Below are 15,276 nucleotides of genomic sequence, written 5' to 3'. Positions count from 1 at the left end.
TGTAAATCTTTAAATGATCAAAATTTTTATTCTGGTTGATCGATTTGACATTATTAGATATCGATTTAGGGTAGAAAAAAAATTACAAGGCCATGGTAACTTGATTATTCGTATGTTTCTTTTAAATTTTCACAAAAACTTATTTTCTATTTTTTGTCAACTTATTTTTGTGTTTTTCAAACTTTGCAAAAGTATTTCACATACTTAGACTTTGAATTTTGATCTAAAATTGTTTTGTGGGGCCTTCTCATCATTTTTGGTGGTTTGAACAGATTTTCAAGTCATTTTGAATATACTTTCAATTTTACCCTGAGTTTGAATGTATACGATGTATGAATAACAAACAAGTTTAAGAATATCAATCTCATCAATACCAAAAAGTTCAATCAATTTATAGCTCAAAAAATCAAAACAAAAACGAAAATGAAAGTTAATTAAAAACCCAAAACAAAACTAACCTTTTTGAAGGTGGATTCACCACTAGAATAAAGTGTTGCCGCTAGGGATGAAGAAAGGATAACACGCCTATGATCAAAAAAGTATTTATGCACGAAACCAATCAATTAAAATGAAAGAAAATCATACCTTGAGTGTAAAATGAAAAAAATATCACGAGTGTTGGTCGTCAAAAGCTTCGTCTCAAAAAGGTTTGAACATAAAAGAAGGTTTTGCACAGCACAAATAAAGTGAATCAATTTTCACCCTGCCGCTTTTTAATGAATTCACTGATATATAATATATGAAAAGTGATATTCCGATGTCTTATAACTCTTTGACATCTAAAACTAGGATATTCAACATCATACATGAGTATATTTTCACCTTCGTGCCAAATATTTGCATGAAAGTTACCTAATATGAAGTCGAAAATTGAGTATCTCGACGTCTAATTAGGATATGACACTGGAAAAGTATAAATTTTGACGTTTAAATTGAACATTTATTTACAAAAATATTACCCATCATTTTTAACATTGATTTTCTCGTATTCTGATATTGAACGTGAGACATTAAAGCCTTATTTTACATTAGTCTCTTCTTTTGCCCAGTCCATTTGTTTACAACTTATTTTCTTTTTCTTTTAAATTTTAATATTTTATAAGTACTTTTCTATTATTTTTAATATTCTTTTGCCAACTTCTATTACAATATAAATAGCACTTTATTAGTTTTTTTTTTTATAAAAGAGATACTTATAAACGAGAAAAATAATTTTATATTTATTTCACACGTAGTTCTAAATAAATCATCCCATAAAATTTGGATTCATTTTAAATAAATAAACTTAAACAACTTTAGCTTTTATTTTTTTTATAGTTTTTAAACAATTACTAACTTAGTTTCATTAATATTTGCAAAAATTTATAAATATTTGAATTACAATGAAATTTTATCTTATACTCTAATTTTAAATATATACAATTATAATTTTTTATAAATATTTAATATTAAAAATAAAAAATATGGATTTGATATTAAATATATATATACTCAGGGTCATCGGCCGACTCCATTATCCAGATGGGCTGCTTCTTCCAGCAATCCACTTTTATCTTCCTCCACCCTCATAAAATTTAAAATTCCTGTTTTACCCTGATATTAAAAAGTCATAAATGGCAGAACTCTCACTCACCCACATTGCTGCACCTCCCTTCCTCATTCTCTCTTCAAGCTTGCTGATGTCGACAACTTCTGACTTCTTGGGAGCTTGGAAGTCATGCAAGCCTTCGTTTAAAGGCTCATAGACACAACCCAGCAGTTAAAACACAAAGGCTTTTTTCTTTTCTTTTTTTTTATTCATAATCTAATTAAGTCATTATTTATAATCCAACCATGCATAAACCGTGTTAAAAAAAAAAATACATTATATAACAACACATGAGTAATATAGATAATTTATTTAAAACCTGTCAACATACTAAAAAAATTTAGCCAATCAATCTCACGCTTTTCACGATTCGTATAAATATTTTTTTAATTTATATTTCTTCAATTTAAAATCATTTGTCCGGTTAAGCTCTATGTAAGCACAATTTAATTAGGTTATAAGCATATATTTGTGGTACTTGTAATGAAATTCTCAACTTAAAGAAACAAAATTTTGAAAAAGATAATCACTGCAGAATGTGATCTAACATGTCAAATTTCTTTAATTTAAGAAAAAAACTTGTATATGAAATTCCTTTTTTAGAAAATCAATACATCTTTTCAAATAAGCTAAATAAATTTTATTTAAAACTTAATTAAAATAAAAATAAAAATATGAAAGTATGAATGTTTTGAAAATTGTTATCACACACACATATATAAAATAAATCAAAACTTGATAAATCTTGATCAAGCATTTATAATTTATTAAACAAATATATCTTCTCATAAAACCGAAAGAGAACAGCAGGGAGCATTACTCTGCGTTGCTTGTGAGAAACGTGATGCTCCGATTCATTGGAAACCACAAAAGCAAGGCATGCCAGTAAAATCAATTATGTCCAGCACTGCCCCGCTTCTCACGTCGCGCCACGTGGCAGTGATCGGTGCCGGCGCCACCGGTCTTGTGGCGGCGCGCGAGCTCCGACGCGAGGGGCACCGGGTGGTAGTTTTCGAGCGAGGAGACGAAGTAGGAGGCACGTGGGTGTACACTCCGGAGGTGGAATCAGATCCGATAGGTTTGAACCCGAAGCGGAGCATTGTCCACTCGAGCCTCTACGATTCGCTCCGAACCAATCTGCCTCGGGAGAGCATGGGTTTCCGAGATTACCCATTCAAGAAGAGGGAAGAGAAAGGGAGGGATTCTAGAAGGTTCCCTGGTCACAGAGAGGTTTTGATGTATTTGCAGGATTTCGCAGCTCGTTTTGAAATCTATGAACTGGTGCGGTTTGGGACGGAAGTCGTGTTCGCGGGATTGGATAAGGGTGGAAAGTGGAGGGTGACGTCAGCATCGCGGAATACTGATCCTGTGGACGAGATTTACGACGCCGTCATCGTTTGCAACGGACATTATGTTAAGCCTCGTCTTCCTCATATCCCTGGTTCCTTCTCTTCCCTTTATTATGAATACAATTCCACTTTTGTATTCTTTTTTATATTTCATTGATACATTAAACTTTTGTATTCTTTTTTGCATCATTTTACAGTGTAGAATCTTTACAGGTATTAACGTGTGGCCAGGAAAGCAGCTTCATAGCCATAATTATAGAAGACCTGAGCCATATCAAGATAAAGTATGTCCTGTATTAATTCTTTCTTCCATTCTAAATGTATGTGTGTTATGCATAGCTGAAAGAGTTTTTTTTTTTTCTTTTCTATAATTTTCGTTTAATACTTTCTAGTTCCTCTAACGTTTAGTTTTTCTATATTCTATATTTTTTATATTACATTTATGTATGTCCAAATGATCAGATAATACTTTAGTTTGATGATGATAAATGTATGGATGTATGTGCCAAGAAAATGTGAAGAAAATTTTCGGGATTTCCATAAAAAATATATTTCTCTCAAATAATGAAATTTGTAGGGAAATATTAGTATATATTAGAAATTTAATGTGACAATTTATTTAAGGTCTAATTAAATGAAACACTTTGATCTCTTAAAAAGAATCATGGGACGTGGATTGTGACACATTATTTAGATTTTTTTAGATAAAAATGATCGGGATTTCTTTTTTAGAATTTATCATAGATTTATTTTTATTTTACTTTAGTTTAAATTTTTAAAAATTAAAAAATCTTCCAAATATAAAGTTACCTAACTCTGTTGTTTAAAAATATAAAAAAATAAGTCAAAAGTATTTACATATTTATTAATATTTAATTATATTTCTTTTTTTATTAATTCAATTATCAACTTATCATAAATTTTGATTTTATTATAATCATTAAACTATTCAGAGACTTTAAATTTATTTTTCCTATTTAGTTATTTATCATGTTTCACCCTTAATCAAATCAAAGTGTTTTAGGAGCGTGTAGACCTTTGAAAATAAAAAAGTTGAATAATATATAAGAAAAACAAAATTACAAATATTAAATTTTAAAGTTTTATGTTGGATATTGTATCATGCCTCGCATATATAGAGAATTCATATATGAGGTGATCAATCTTTTTGATTTATCTCAATAAAAAAATTCCAACGAAAACTAGGCAATTGATAATCATGATTTTGACCAATATTTTGATGTGTTATGACTAAGTCGATTTGTTCGGGGTTGGACAGGTTGTAGTTTTAATTGGCAACTCCTCGAGTGCGGTTGATATCTCTCGAGATATCGCAACGGTTGCTAAAGAAGTCCACATTGCAGCTTGGTCTCTTGAAGAAGATAAGCTAGGAAAAATGCATGGCCATGAAAACATGTGGCTTCATTCTATGGTGAGAATGGGATTACTTTCTTGTGAATGGCCACAACTGTTCTTTAGAATGGTTACCTGAAGCAAGTATTTGTTAATTTATGCAGGTTGACAGTGTTCATGAAGATGGTACAGTGGTTTTTAAAGATGGAAATGCAGTTGCTGCTGACTTCATCATACATTGCACAGGGTAGTACTATGAGTATTCTCTATAAATATTTTGGTTATTACTCTCCAAAATAATCTTCAAAGTGTTATATTATATAAGTAGTTTTTGAAATAGTAGAAATCATATTACATTCTCTAGTAAGCACTATTGACGTCCGTTTGTTCCTTTTCCAGATATAGCTATGAGTTTCCTTTTCTTGAAACCAACGGGGAGGTGACTGTTGATGACAACCGTGTAGGACCACTCTACAAGCATGTTTTTCCACCAGCCTTGGCTCCATGGCTTTCATTTGTTGGGTTGCCTTGGAAGGTTGTTCCCCGTGTCCATGTCCTTTCCTTGAAAGAAAGATCTCAAACCTCTTTATTTTCATAAGTTCCTTTAATAGTAATGCATGTATGTCAGCAGATTGTTCCCTTCCCTCAGTTCGAGTTGCAGAGCAAGTGGATTGCTGCAGTTTTGTCTAACCGCATCGCACTTCCTTCAAAAGAGGAGATGTTAGAAGATGTTGAAGCTTTCTACTCATCGCTTGAAGCCTCTGGCACACCTAAGCGTTACACTCATAACATGGCCCTTCTTCAGGTGTTTTTTTTTAACCTTTTCCGCTAGTGCCTTTTATCTTAGATATCTTAATCTGAGTGAGTTTAATGAAACTATCAAGTCATAACATCTTTTTTTTTCTTTAAATTTGGAGTTTCCCATTTATGTTTTGTTGATCCAATCTTTAATTAGGATTTAAAAACGAATGAGAACTTATTTGATTATACGGATATGTTTCACATTGATTTATAGATCTGTCTTGGTATAGAAAGTATCGGGTTTGTCCGAAATATATTTACGAACATGTGAGTGAAAAGTCTTTCAGTGTAGTCGACAAAATCTCCATATAGACAAGATCTCACAGGTGTTTGGAATTGAATATTACAGTGGGAATACAATGATTGGATTGCGGATCAGTGTGCATTTCCTTATATTGAAGAATGGAGAAAGCAAATGTACTTGGCAACAGGTAAGAACAGGGCCTTGCGACCCGACTCTTACCGTGACGAGTGGGAGGATGATGATTTGGTTCAGCAAGCTGAACAGGATTTTGCCAATTATCTGATCTGATGTTTCCTGATTCAGTTTTCACGAATAATGATTGTAAAATCAACTTCAGGGCGTCATTTTTAAGAGTAGAAACTTTTATATTTAACAGTGATTACACAATTACGTGTTCGAAACGCTTCTACAATTTCATCCGTTAATAACATAGGATGGAAATGTAATCACTAGTTATTTCATCTGATAATAGCTACGTGGCATGCATTACTAGTTAACTATAAATCGTGCACCAAACTTGGAACAGCTTATTTTTCTCATTTCTTTTGCCTAAATTAACCTATCCAAACAAAAAGAAGTAACTATTTTATAACATGGAACAGCTTTTGACGTCTAGTGCAGACATAAGTTTGGTTCCGTTTCCCCAAGGTGACGCGAACTTCTATCTTTGATAGGCTTCCCACACATGGGGCTACATTACCAGGATACCATCAAGTCATCAGAAAATAGTACACATGATATGTAATATCCAGCTGGGAATTTTTTGTTTTTCCCGCGACAGAATTAGCAGAATCGCATCAGTCAAAAAACCAAACAGCTTCTTCAGAATATCCAACGGATGGGCAGGAATAACCTAAAAGCATTTCTTCTGAAACGAGTTTTTACGTAGGAGTGCAGCTGAACTCTGAAAACTTTGGTCATGCACTGTTTTGACCTTAACCGAACAATTTTATCGATGTGAAAGAATAACGTCTGACTACCTGACTTCTACTTCTCCTCAGACGAAGTATTTCTAGATTGTCTGACTACCTGACTTCTACTTCTCCTCAGACGAAGTATTTCTAGATTGCCTTTGACGTGGTTTCTCTGAGGTAAGATGCATATCTTTCTTTGACTCAAATGAGTTCCTTCTATGCGGTTTAGTTGGTCCTTCCTCTGTGAAGAGATGGCTATATTTTACCAGTATCTTCTCTTTCTCTTTAACTAAGCCTAACATCTCATATGCATTCGCCACTTTTTGAATGATAGATTTATCCCGCGGTTTTCGATCAAAAGCTTCCAGCCCCTTGAAAAGCTTTTCATAAGCAAAGGAAAATGAAGAGAAAGTTAACCGTTAGTTATTTAACTACAAGTTATATGTAACTGTCGAACAGGATGCAGACAATACCTCTGATCTTACTACAATATGTAAAGCTGACAACCTCAGTCCACCAAAACTAATATAAATAAGCTACTTGATTTTTTTTCTTCAGAAGAAATGACTAGGTAAAGTAATCTTTGCTGTTCATCTAATCTACGTTCAAATAATAATAATAATAATGACAGACAAGTTTTTGTATTATCCTCCGTGATGAGTATTCAACTTTTCAAACTGCTTCATAATTTCAGTCCAGATTCTACCGGTTAACGTTTTGAAGAAAAAAATGGGAAGTACAATGCAACACATAAAACTCCAAATGAAGATCAGAAACAAAAATTGTATGTATACTGCAAATGATGATTATGAATTATTTAAGTTCTCATTATTTATAGATAATAACCCTTTTCAATGAATGATATGTCTCTCTTTCTACTTGCTACTGAGAGATTTATCCCATAAAAAAAATCAAGTAAAGAATACACCAAAGTTGTGGACATTTTAGAAGTGAACACATTGCAGATTAATATTAGCATACAACAACAACCCAGATTTGTTCTGAGCCAAAATTTCCAATTCCATTTCGGCAGAAGAATGTTCAGAAGTATCACACAGCCAAGCGAAGAAACACATTGAAAAAATTAAAGAAATGACATATCACTAATTGGAAACATAAGAAATGTCATAAATAATGAAATCTTACCTTAACAAGATCTTCCAGCATGTTGTTTCGGTAATATACAGATATCATGACATGACATACTTGCCAAGGAACTGAATGCAAATCAGAACCAATTTTCATTTCCCAGAATTTGTGGGCTTCTTCCACTCTATGGTCCATATCTAAAGCTCGTATCAATTGACCATACGTTCCCATTGTCATCCCCTGCCCTTTGCTCAGCATCCATTTAATTACCTTGGATAGGATATTAAACAACCCGAGTAATTTACTAACAGTACTACTGAGGTAAACTAAAATGACATCTTTTTTTTGACTCAAAATTCACAAAAAATCCTAAACTGACATGCTTACAGATCACACCAAAATCAAATAAACTACATAAAGTCATAACTTTATCGACAAAAGATAGAAAACAACAAATGGATAAATTGAATACTTAAAGAATCAGACTACAAAAATCGTCTACAAGAACAAAGAAATCACTGGTTATGTAAATATTGAGTGAACTTTACAAAATTGATAATTTCATAGCATGCTGGTCATTTAAGCACCAAACAACCAACAGAATCACAAGAAAAGAAAGGCATGCACATAGGTCTTTTTTTGGACAAAACTTCTCAGTAAAGACTTATAGAAGAAAATAAAATAAAATGGTAGATGAACGGCAGTTTTCTCATAAGTTAAAACGACTGTTTCACGCAGATTAATTGGTCAGATATCAGATGGGAAACTTGAACCACTATTAGACACAGTTCGTATTGCTAAGATAATGCATAAAAGAAGAGAAAGTAGATAGTAGTGCTACCTGCACAACCCTATGCCACTGCTGTTCCTTCTCAAGGGAATTCAATATTCTTTTCAATGAGGCGATGGGGAAGTTTTGCTCCCACGCAACCCATGCATCAAGAGCACCATAAACAGCCTCCTTACTGTCGTTGAGTTCAAGAAGCTGCATTGTTATTATTAAAAAAAACATAATTCAGTGTCACTCACCTGGTTTGAACCTTAAAACACCAACATCTAAATATGGAGCAAGCCACATAAATCTATTATCATGATTATATACTTACTGTAGAGTAAAGATATTTGGTCTTATCTTTTCTGGATACGTTTTCCCCAATATAACTCCTCGGAACTACGGTGTCAGGAGGATCATATTTTGTCTGCGAGGGAGGGAAGTTAATTGGATTTATATAGCATGGGCGGTAACAAACTATGAACAATGAACAGATACAAACCTGTTGCAGATTCGATGGAGGAGGCGACACTAGAGTTTGACAGCAACGATGGTGCTGCACCTTCACATCACTTACTACGTTAATTTGACTCAATCTACCAACCTGATGAACGAAGTCACGCTAATGAAAATGGAGGCGATTACGAAAAGCGACGGGATAAAGAGGGAAAGAGAGACTCACGAGATGAGAGATTCGAGGTGACCTTAACCTCCACATGGTGCTTCGCGGTGGTGACGGCCGAAACCAACTGAACCCGCCTTTCTCTCCTTCTCCTCCTCTCCTTTCTTCCTCCGCGCACTCTGGCCCAAATCCATTTGGCCCATTCCATTTTCTAGAATAAAAATTCACATTTAATAGAGATTTCACGGATGTTATATATATGATTATTTGATTACTAATTAATTTATTAAATGTTTTTTTTTTCTAAATTTTATGTTGCTCTTGTTCTTTTGTTATCTCTATGAGAAAGTATGATCTTGTAAAGTTAAAAATAATACAAGTATAGTGTTCTTAATTAAGCACCCATTGGAGACAAAAGAAAAAAATTATCTCTAATCATGAATACAAAATTCCATAAACATGATTATGCCATTTTTATAATAAATAATTTTTCATTTTATTTTTTTTTCACTTGTGGTTATTTTTCTAATCATATTTTATACGATTAAACATTAATCAAATTCATATTAACCTTTCCTCCAACCATCTATGTGATTGATCAGGGATCAACAAATTTGGATTTTTTTATTCTTAGAAGTATAATTAGAATGCATGCCATGATGGTGTGTGGGAAGAGAAAGAGAATAATCTCAGTTTTGAAAGATCTGTTTCCTTCACTTTTTAAGTTTCACTTTCTTAACATTTTAGACTTTGGGTGGAATCCACCAATTTAATATTGTCAAAGTTCCACTAATTTAATATAAAAAACATATATATTACATTTCTAGAAAAATAATCTTTTTATTATTTTTTTTTCATTCCTCTTGGATATTTAAGAAGTGAATTTTAAATATAAATTAATTTTATGAAACTGATTTGTAAAATAAAATTTACACCTAAATATTATAATTTTGTTTTATAGATAGTTGTAAAATTTTCAATTTCAACAAACAAAAGTTATCCATATTGAATTAATTTTTTCTCCTATCCAAGCTATGTTAGTATGAATTTAATGGTAGATCCTTCATCGATCTATTTTTCTCTCCTTCTTCCTTTTCCATCTAACTTCTCACACCTCTAACAGACAGAACCGAATTGAAAGGCGTGTAAGCTTTTACGTTTTCAAATTAAAAATAATTTTAATCAAATCTGTAATTAGTCTGTATTGACAGTCTTTTGAAAATGTGATTATGGTGTGTATATATATATATATATATATATATATAATAGCAGTTTTGTCCAACTTTCCCTAGAGAAAAATTGTTTTATGAGTATGTAACTTCTATAAAATGAAAAGCTTAGAATATTCACAAAGCTTTCTAACACTCTCAAGTTTTGATCGACAAAAAAGGGACTGCATATAATTTGCATGACTCATAAGGAAGTCAAGAACAGAGAGACCAAGTAATGAAAAAAAAAATGTTGTATAAATTGACAACATTGTAAAAATTGTCTCTGGCTGTTTTTGATTCAAAAGAATAATTTGTTGGAGATGACAAGTTGTTAGTACAGTGGAGATCGATGAGGAACACCTTTTCGCCGGTTCACCACAGTGTACCAGATCTCCGGCACCATTTCAACATTGCCACGTTTCTTTTTGAGTGAATTATTCACAGTCTCTGCCACACCACCCTCACCGATACTACTCGTTGACCCAGAAGCTGTGGGTGAGTCTAGTTCTGAATCTGTTGTGATTTGGCTGTCTTCAATCTGTTGTGCGTTCTCCCTGCTTCGTTCTTTGTCAAGTAGCACAGAGAGTTCATACTTGTTCCAAGTTCCTTCCATGGTTGTGCTTTTGGTAATAAGTAGAAGATGTCGATGCACCTGCTACAACGATCAAGGCCACCCAATTAGCATCAAATATGAAAAATGAAGACTTCAAATTTGTGGTTTGTTTGAATAACACAAAGATTGAACCTTGCAAGACAGAGAGCAGAAGATGTAAGGGTCTTGAAGGTTACGGTCACAGGTGATGCAAATGTTGCTAGAGCCTTTGTGAGAACGAGTGTGAGGCCTCTGTTTCAGAAAGACAACCTTGGTTTTATTTGTTGTGTACGGCTGTTCATTCATCAATTCAGAAAGAGTTAGAATAACAAGATCTATACACTTTTGTTTATGTTTTATGACATTCATGCTTTTGCTTACTTGAACAAGGGAACAATTCAACACTGTTTCAGCATCACCAAGCCGTAATACATCATTGTACATGTATCTCCGTATCTGACACAGGAAACATAATCCAGAACTTAGGTTAAGAAAATCAATGCGTTTTCCTTTTCATGTGTAAGAAAAAATTGTTTTGCACCTGCAGAAGGACGTGAGAGCGATGAAAGGGCAAACAGTGGAGGCAAATGCTCGTGCAGCAATCTAAACAAAAGACGTTCTTCTCATTCTTCTTTACAGAGCCATGACTCAAACAGCGACTGAAAAACTTCTCCTCCTTGAGAATGAGAAGCCAATGAGGAACTGAGTTGAACTCAGCCTGAGCATCAAACAACAAACACTATAATAAACGACAAAGACTATGATAAAAATGATTAGAAACTGTACAAGAAAAAAATTACCATCTTAAGTTGTTGAGGAAACAATAGAATGAATGAGATTGGAACATGATAAGTGTAAAATGAAGAAATGAGAGAGCAACGGGTTTGACATACATATATAAGGAGTGAAACATGATAAGTTTTGAGGAAGGTTGGTTGCTATTTTTGTTCAGATGCGGATGGTGAAATAACATGGCCAACTTTCCGCAATTTTAGACCATAGTACAGTTCCGTGTTGAACGTTGCATGCACAACGCCAATGCCAACGCGTTGATATTATGTAGGGTTTGCATAGCTATGCTGTTTCTCAGAGTGACAAAGAGACATAAGGCAAAAATCACGCTTCCTTTATCTTCATTCTCAATTGTTACTATTCAAAAAGGGTTTAGATTCAACTCTACCAACAAAATTCTGCAGCTAATGCGTTTGTATAGTATAAATCAATTCAATGATTTCTGTACAGTTTGTCGATCAACTATATATAACCAAGTATTATGAGTATTATTAAACAAATATTTGTAGACAAAATTAGAAATATTCAAAACTTCAAAACTCCTATATTCTATATATATGTGTGTGTGTGTGAACAGTAAAAGAATGTTTCCTTTGGCGATGATGTTCTGTTCATGGTAGATTCAATTACCAGTCTTCTCACTTTAGTGTATTCCAGTTACTAAAGTGGTACAACTAATGCAAACTTTTAATCACGATGTGTTATACAGCTATTTTACCTTTGTATTAGTTCAAAGCTATTTTTATTTAACTATTAGGGTTTTTCTATGTAGAATATATGTATATGAATGGGATGATGAACAGATACAACAGAGAAAGGAGAAATATATCATGAGACCTCACAGTATAGTTACAATAGAATTTGATTTCAATATCATGTCAATCCAAAATATTATTATTATTATTATTTTAGCGTAACCACAAATTATTATGAAAATAAAATATATTAGTTACAGTAATTTTTATTTTTTATTACCAAAAAAAATATTATTTTAAAAATACACTTTTCATTAAATGAGATGACTAGTTTTAATTATTTTTGAAATACACTTTTCTTTAAAAGAGATAACTTGTTTTAAGTGAAATTAAAATCTAAAGAAAAATATGTCAAAAAAATATTTCACTTAAAAAGAGCTTTTAACCTCGAATAAAAGAAGAGAAAACATATTGAAAAAACATGATTTATCTTTAAATTTAAATTAATTCTAAATAATCTTTTTGTTTTATTTTTCATGGCTTAGTTTCATTTACTTATAATCCTCGTTAACTTTCTTTGTTATGGTGGTATGATGTATTATCAAGGTTGTCAACTAAGGTATTTATTAAATCATTAAAAGTGCTACATCAGTATATAATGTTAATGATAACTAAAGCAAAAAATTAATATAATTATGAAAACTAAAATAAAATAAAAATTCATCTCATTTACGGAGACTTAGAAAAAGAAGGACTACTGACATATTTGCCTTTGATAAGTTATTTATTTTCTTTATAAATTTTAAGGAGAGTAATTGAAAATGTATTTTTTTTCATTCCAATTCTGACAAGTTGTATAAATTTAGTAGCGGGAATATTTACCACATATTAGGCTTTCGATTTATTTTTAAAGATAAGAATTTTCTATTTTCAAAACTTTATAATAATTTTGCATGAAAAACTGCAAAATTCAATTTTAGTTATGATTTTCTAAGTGTAGCTTGACATGTGCAAACCTTATTTTTTTAATTGATCCATTGGTCTACTTTAATACTTTTGTATCCAATAACTAGAAATTAACATAAATAAACATTGATATAATTAATAACAACTTTTTAAATAGGAAAATCATATTTAGTTGACTAATATATATAGCTATTTTATAATAATAAAAAGTATTGTAATTATTTTTATAAAAAGATACTTTAAAATAATATTATGAAAACAATTTCACAGTTCACTAATCATTCGTTATCAGAAAAATACAAAATTTTATAAACCAAATTCATAATACAGTAATGAACTTATTGTAGTTGAATAAGATAAAAATTTAATAAATTATGTTAGTGTCAAAAGTAATTGATTTAACAAATTTTCAACAAATTATTGGAGTTAACACAAGTATGTTTAACAATAATCCATCAATTTTGCTGCATGTTAGTAATTTTCACTATTTAGTATATAAGTCACTTTTTTTTTTCTTTGTAAATATGTTTTTTTTTTTATATTTCCTATAAATATTTTTTAGTTTTAATTTTAAAAAGGAATTTAATCTCCACAATTCAAAAAAATTTTAGTCTCTATAAATATATTACTTTTTGCTTTTGATGATGTAAAAAATGATCTAGACAAATGCCATAAAATGAGTGAAGAAGCGAAAAAGAGCATTGCGGGACCTCTAACGGTGAGGCCTAACACCGATGACCGGAAATCATTACCGTTACCGACCGTCCCTCTGAAGAAGGTCATCATCAAGAGCGCCGACATGATTCCCCACATGCAGATGAAGGAGGCCGTTGATATCGCTGTTGCCGTTAGTTTTAACCACTTTCCTTTTCATTTTCTTGGTTGCATGGTTCATCCCTTTTTGGATTCTGTTTCTGGGTTTTCTTGTGCTTGCTGTGTTGTTTGGTAAAGGCTTGACTTCCAATAAGGTGTTTACCAATACACAAATTCGATATATATAAAATATTTTCTATAAATTTATAAAACATTAAATTCATGATGTTACCATCTCCAAAATCTCATGAAACTTTTCTTTTTGCTCCAACAATCTTTGAAGCATAGCAACTTGTTATTACATAATAAAAAAAGCTTGAAGCATAGCAACTTTGTCCTGAATTTGGCCTTTACATTGTCAATGGTGTAACATCTCTTCTTCACGTATAACACTTTTTTGAATGAATTTTATCTTTGCTGGTTGACAATATAAAAGCCAAAATGAAGGACAAGGAGGCCATGACCAACAGAGGTCTTTGCATGTTGGAAGTCCCACATCGACTAGAGATAAGGTCATTTAAGTGTATATAAGTGGGTGCAAACCTCACCCTACAAGTCGGTTTTGTAGGGTTGAGTTAGGCTTAAAGTCCACTTCTAATATGGTATCAGAGTCATGATTAGAGCCTATCCTAGCGATAGTTGGGCATGTTGTTCCTCGGCGTGAGGGGGTGTGTTGGAAGTCCCACATCGACTAGAGATAAGGTCATTTAAGTGTATATAAGTGGGTGCAAACCTCACCCTACAAGCCGGTTTTATGGGGTTGAGTTAGGCTTAAAGTCCACTTCTAATATTGCAGGGAAGCATTTGGAGGATGGAAGGACCCTGCTTGAGTACACGTTCAGAAGGAACCTACCATTTTATATTGCCTCCTATGCCTGGGTTGACCCTTAAACATGTGTTAACTCAGTTTCCCATGAACGGTCAACCATCAAATTACAATGTGTAGGGACATGCAAAACAACTTAGAAAAAAAAAGAAGTTAAATCAAATAATGAAAATGTAGAACTAGGGGGGGTGGTGTGTGCATAGGGGTAGGGACATTGTAGAAAAGGAAGAAGAAGTTAAACCAGATAATGAAAATGCAGAATAACTCATTGGGACTAGTGGTAGTTGACGGAAAGGAACATGAAATTAATGCTTAGCCCTTGGTAAAAATTTACACATGGGCGTAAGGACATGCAAAAAAGGAGAAGAAGATAAAAAGGAGATAAAGTCACACTTCTTACAGACCATGACTCTAGTTAATGTCTGATTGGATTCAGAATTTTTAGATTCGATAATCAAAGTTGGCAATGCTCCTTTCCTCTCAGTTTTTCCAAGGACTTACCTCCCTAATACACTTATGGAAAGATTCAACTTTTTCAACACGTATTAGACAAAATTACCCTTTTTTCTAGAAAATAACTCAAAGCCAATAGACAAATTCGATATATATAAAATATTTTCTATAAATTTATAAAACATTAAATTCATGA

General features: G+C 32.4%; 3 protein-coding genes across 4 annotated transcripts; 1 reads left to right on the top strand and 2 right to left on the bottom strand.

The window, feature by feature from the left end:
- The first annotated feature begins 2,358 nt into the window (after positions 1-2,358).
- On the top strand, positions 2,359-5,623 carry LOC106777782 (flavin-containing monooxygenase FMO GS-OX-like 4). The gene is made up of 7 exons (XM_014665534.2): positions 2,359-3,029; positions 3,151-3,221; positions 4,217-4,369; positions 4,455-4,537; positions 4,690-4,825; positions 4,922-5,095; positions 5,441-5,623. Exons 1-7 carry the CDS (start codon positions 2,468-2,470, stop codon positions 5,621-5,623), a joined length of 1,362 nt encoding a protein of 453 aa, XP_014521020.1. The 5' UTR covers positions 2,359-2,467.
- A 282-nt stretch (positions 5,624-5,905) lies between these two features.
- LOC106777783 (pentatricopeptide repeat-containing protein At4g18975, chloroplastic) lies at positions 5,906-8,945 on the bottom strand. Of its 2 annotated transcripts, XM_014665536.2 has the most exons (7): positions 8,793-8,945; positions 8,613-8,714; positions 8,445-8,537; positions 8,180-8,323; positions 7,396-7,608; positions 6,365-6,629; positions 5,906-6,315 (listed from the first exon to the last, which is right to left on the bottom strand). In XM_014665536.2, exons 1-6 carry the CDS (start codon positions 8,826-8,828, stop codon positions 6,372-6,374), a joined length of 846 nt encoding a protein of 281 aa, XP_014521022.1. In that variant the 5' UTR covers positions 8,829-8,945; the 3' UTR covers positions 5,906-6,315; positions 6,365-6,371. The 2 variants fall into 2 exon arrangements, with proteins under 2 accessions (XP_014521022.1, XP_014521021.1); XM_014665535.2 differs by having other exon boundaries at positions 5,906-6,629.
- Positions 8,946-10,104: 1,159 nt separating this feature from the next.
- On the bottom strand, positions 10,105-11,382 carry LOC106777464. Its single transcript, XM_014665043.2, has 5 exons — positions 11,336-11,382; positions 11,077-11,253; positions 10,917-10,991; positions 10,689-10,829; positions 10,105-10,595 (listed from the first exon to the last, which is right to left on the bottom strand). Exons 1-5 carry the CDS (start codon positions 11,336-11,338, stop codon positions 10,275-10,277), a joined length of 717 nt encoding a protein of 238 aa, XP_014520529.1. The 5' UTR covers positions 11,339-11,382; the 3' UTR covers positions 10,105-10,274.
- Positions 11,383-15,276: the final 3,894 nt, after the last annotated feature.

The sequence above is a fragment of the Vigna radiata genome, chromosome 11 (genome assembly GCF_000741045.1).
Source record: "Vigna radiata var. radiata cultivar VC1973A chromosome 11, Vradiata_ver6, whole genome shotgun sequence".
In the NCBI taxonomy this organism is placed as follows: domain Eukaryota; kingdom Viridiplantae; phylum Streptophyta; class Magnoliopsida; order Fabales; family Fabaceae; genus Vigna; species Vigna radiata.
This window is presented reverse-complemented; position numbering and strand designations above follow the sequence as displayed.

What these genes read in the sequence shown, in the direction of transcription:
- LOC106777464 (XM_014665043.2), bottom strand. An exon ending in GCTCTCACGTCCTTCTGCAG is followed by an intron (nt 10,992 to 11,076) that starts GTGCAAAACAAT and finishes TTCCTGTGTCAG; the next exon opens with ATACGGAGATACATGTACAA. An exon ending in TGAATTGTTCCCTTGTTCAA is followed by an intron (nt 10,830 to 10,916) that starts GTAAGCAAAAGC and finishes ATGAATGAACAG; the next exon opens with CCGTACACAACAAATAAAAC.
- LOC106777782 (XM_014665534.2), top strand. Translation starts at nt 2,468, where the DNA reads ATGCCAGTAAAATCAATTATGTCCAGCACTGCCCCGCTTCTCACGTCG. An exon ending in TTCATCATACATTGCACAGG is followed by an intron (nt 4,538 to 4,689) that starts GTAGTACTATGA and finishes TTCCTTTTCCAG; the next exon opens with ATATAGCTATGAGTTTCCTT. An exon ending in TTGTTGGGTTGCCTTGGAAG is followed by an intron (nt 4,826 to 4,921) that starts GTTGTTCCCCGT and finishes GTATGTCAGCAG; the next exon opens with ATTGTTCCCTTCCCTCAGTT.
- LOC106777783 (XM_014665535.2), bottom strand. Translation starts at nt 8,828, where the DNA reads ATGTGGAGGTTAAGGTCACCTCGAATCTCTCATCTC. An exon ending in CCAAATATCTTTACTCTACA is followed by an intron (nt 8,324 to 8,444) that starts GTAAGTATATAA and finishes ATAACAATGCAG; the next exon opens with CTTCTTGAACTCAACGACAG. An exon ending in AGTGGCATAGGGTTGTGCAG is followed by an intron (nt 7,609 to 8,179) that starts GTAGCACTACTA and finishes ATCCTATCCAAG; the next exon opens with GTAATTAAATGGATGCTGAG.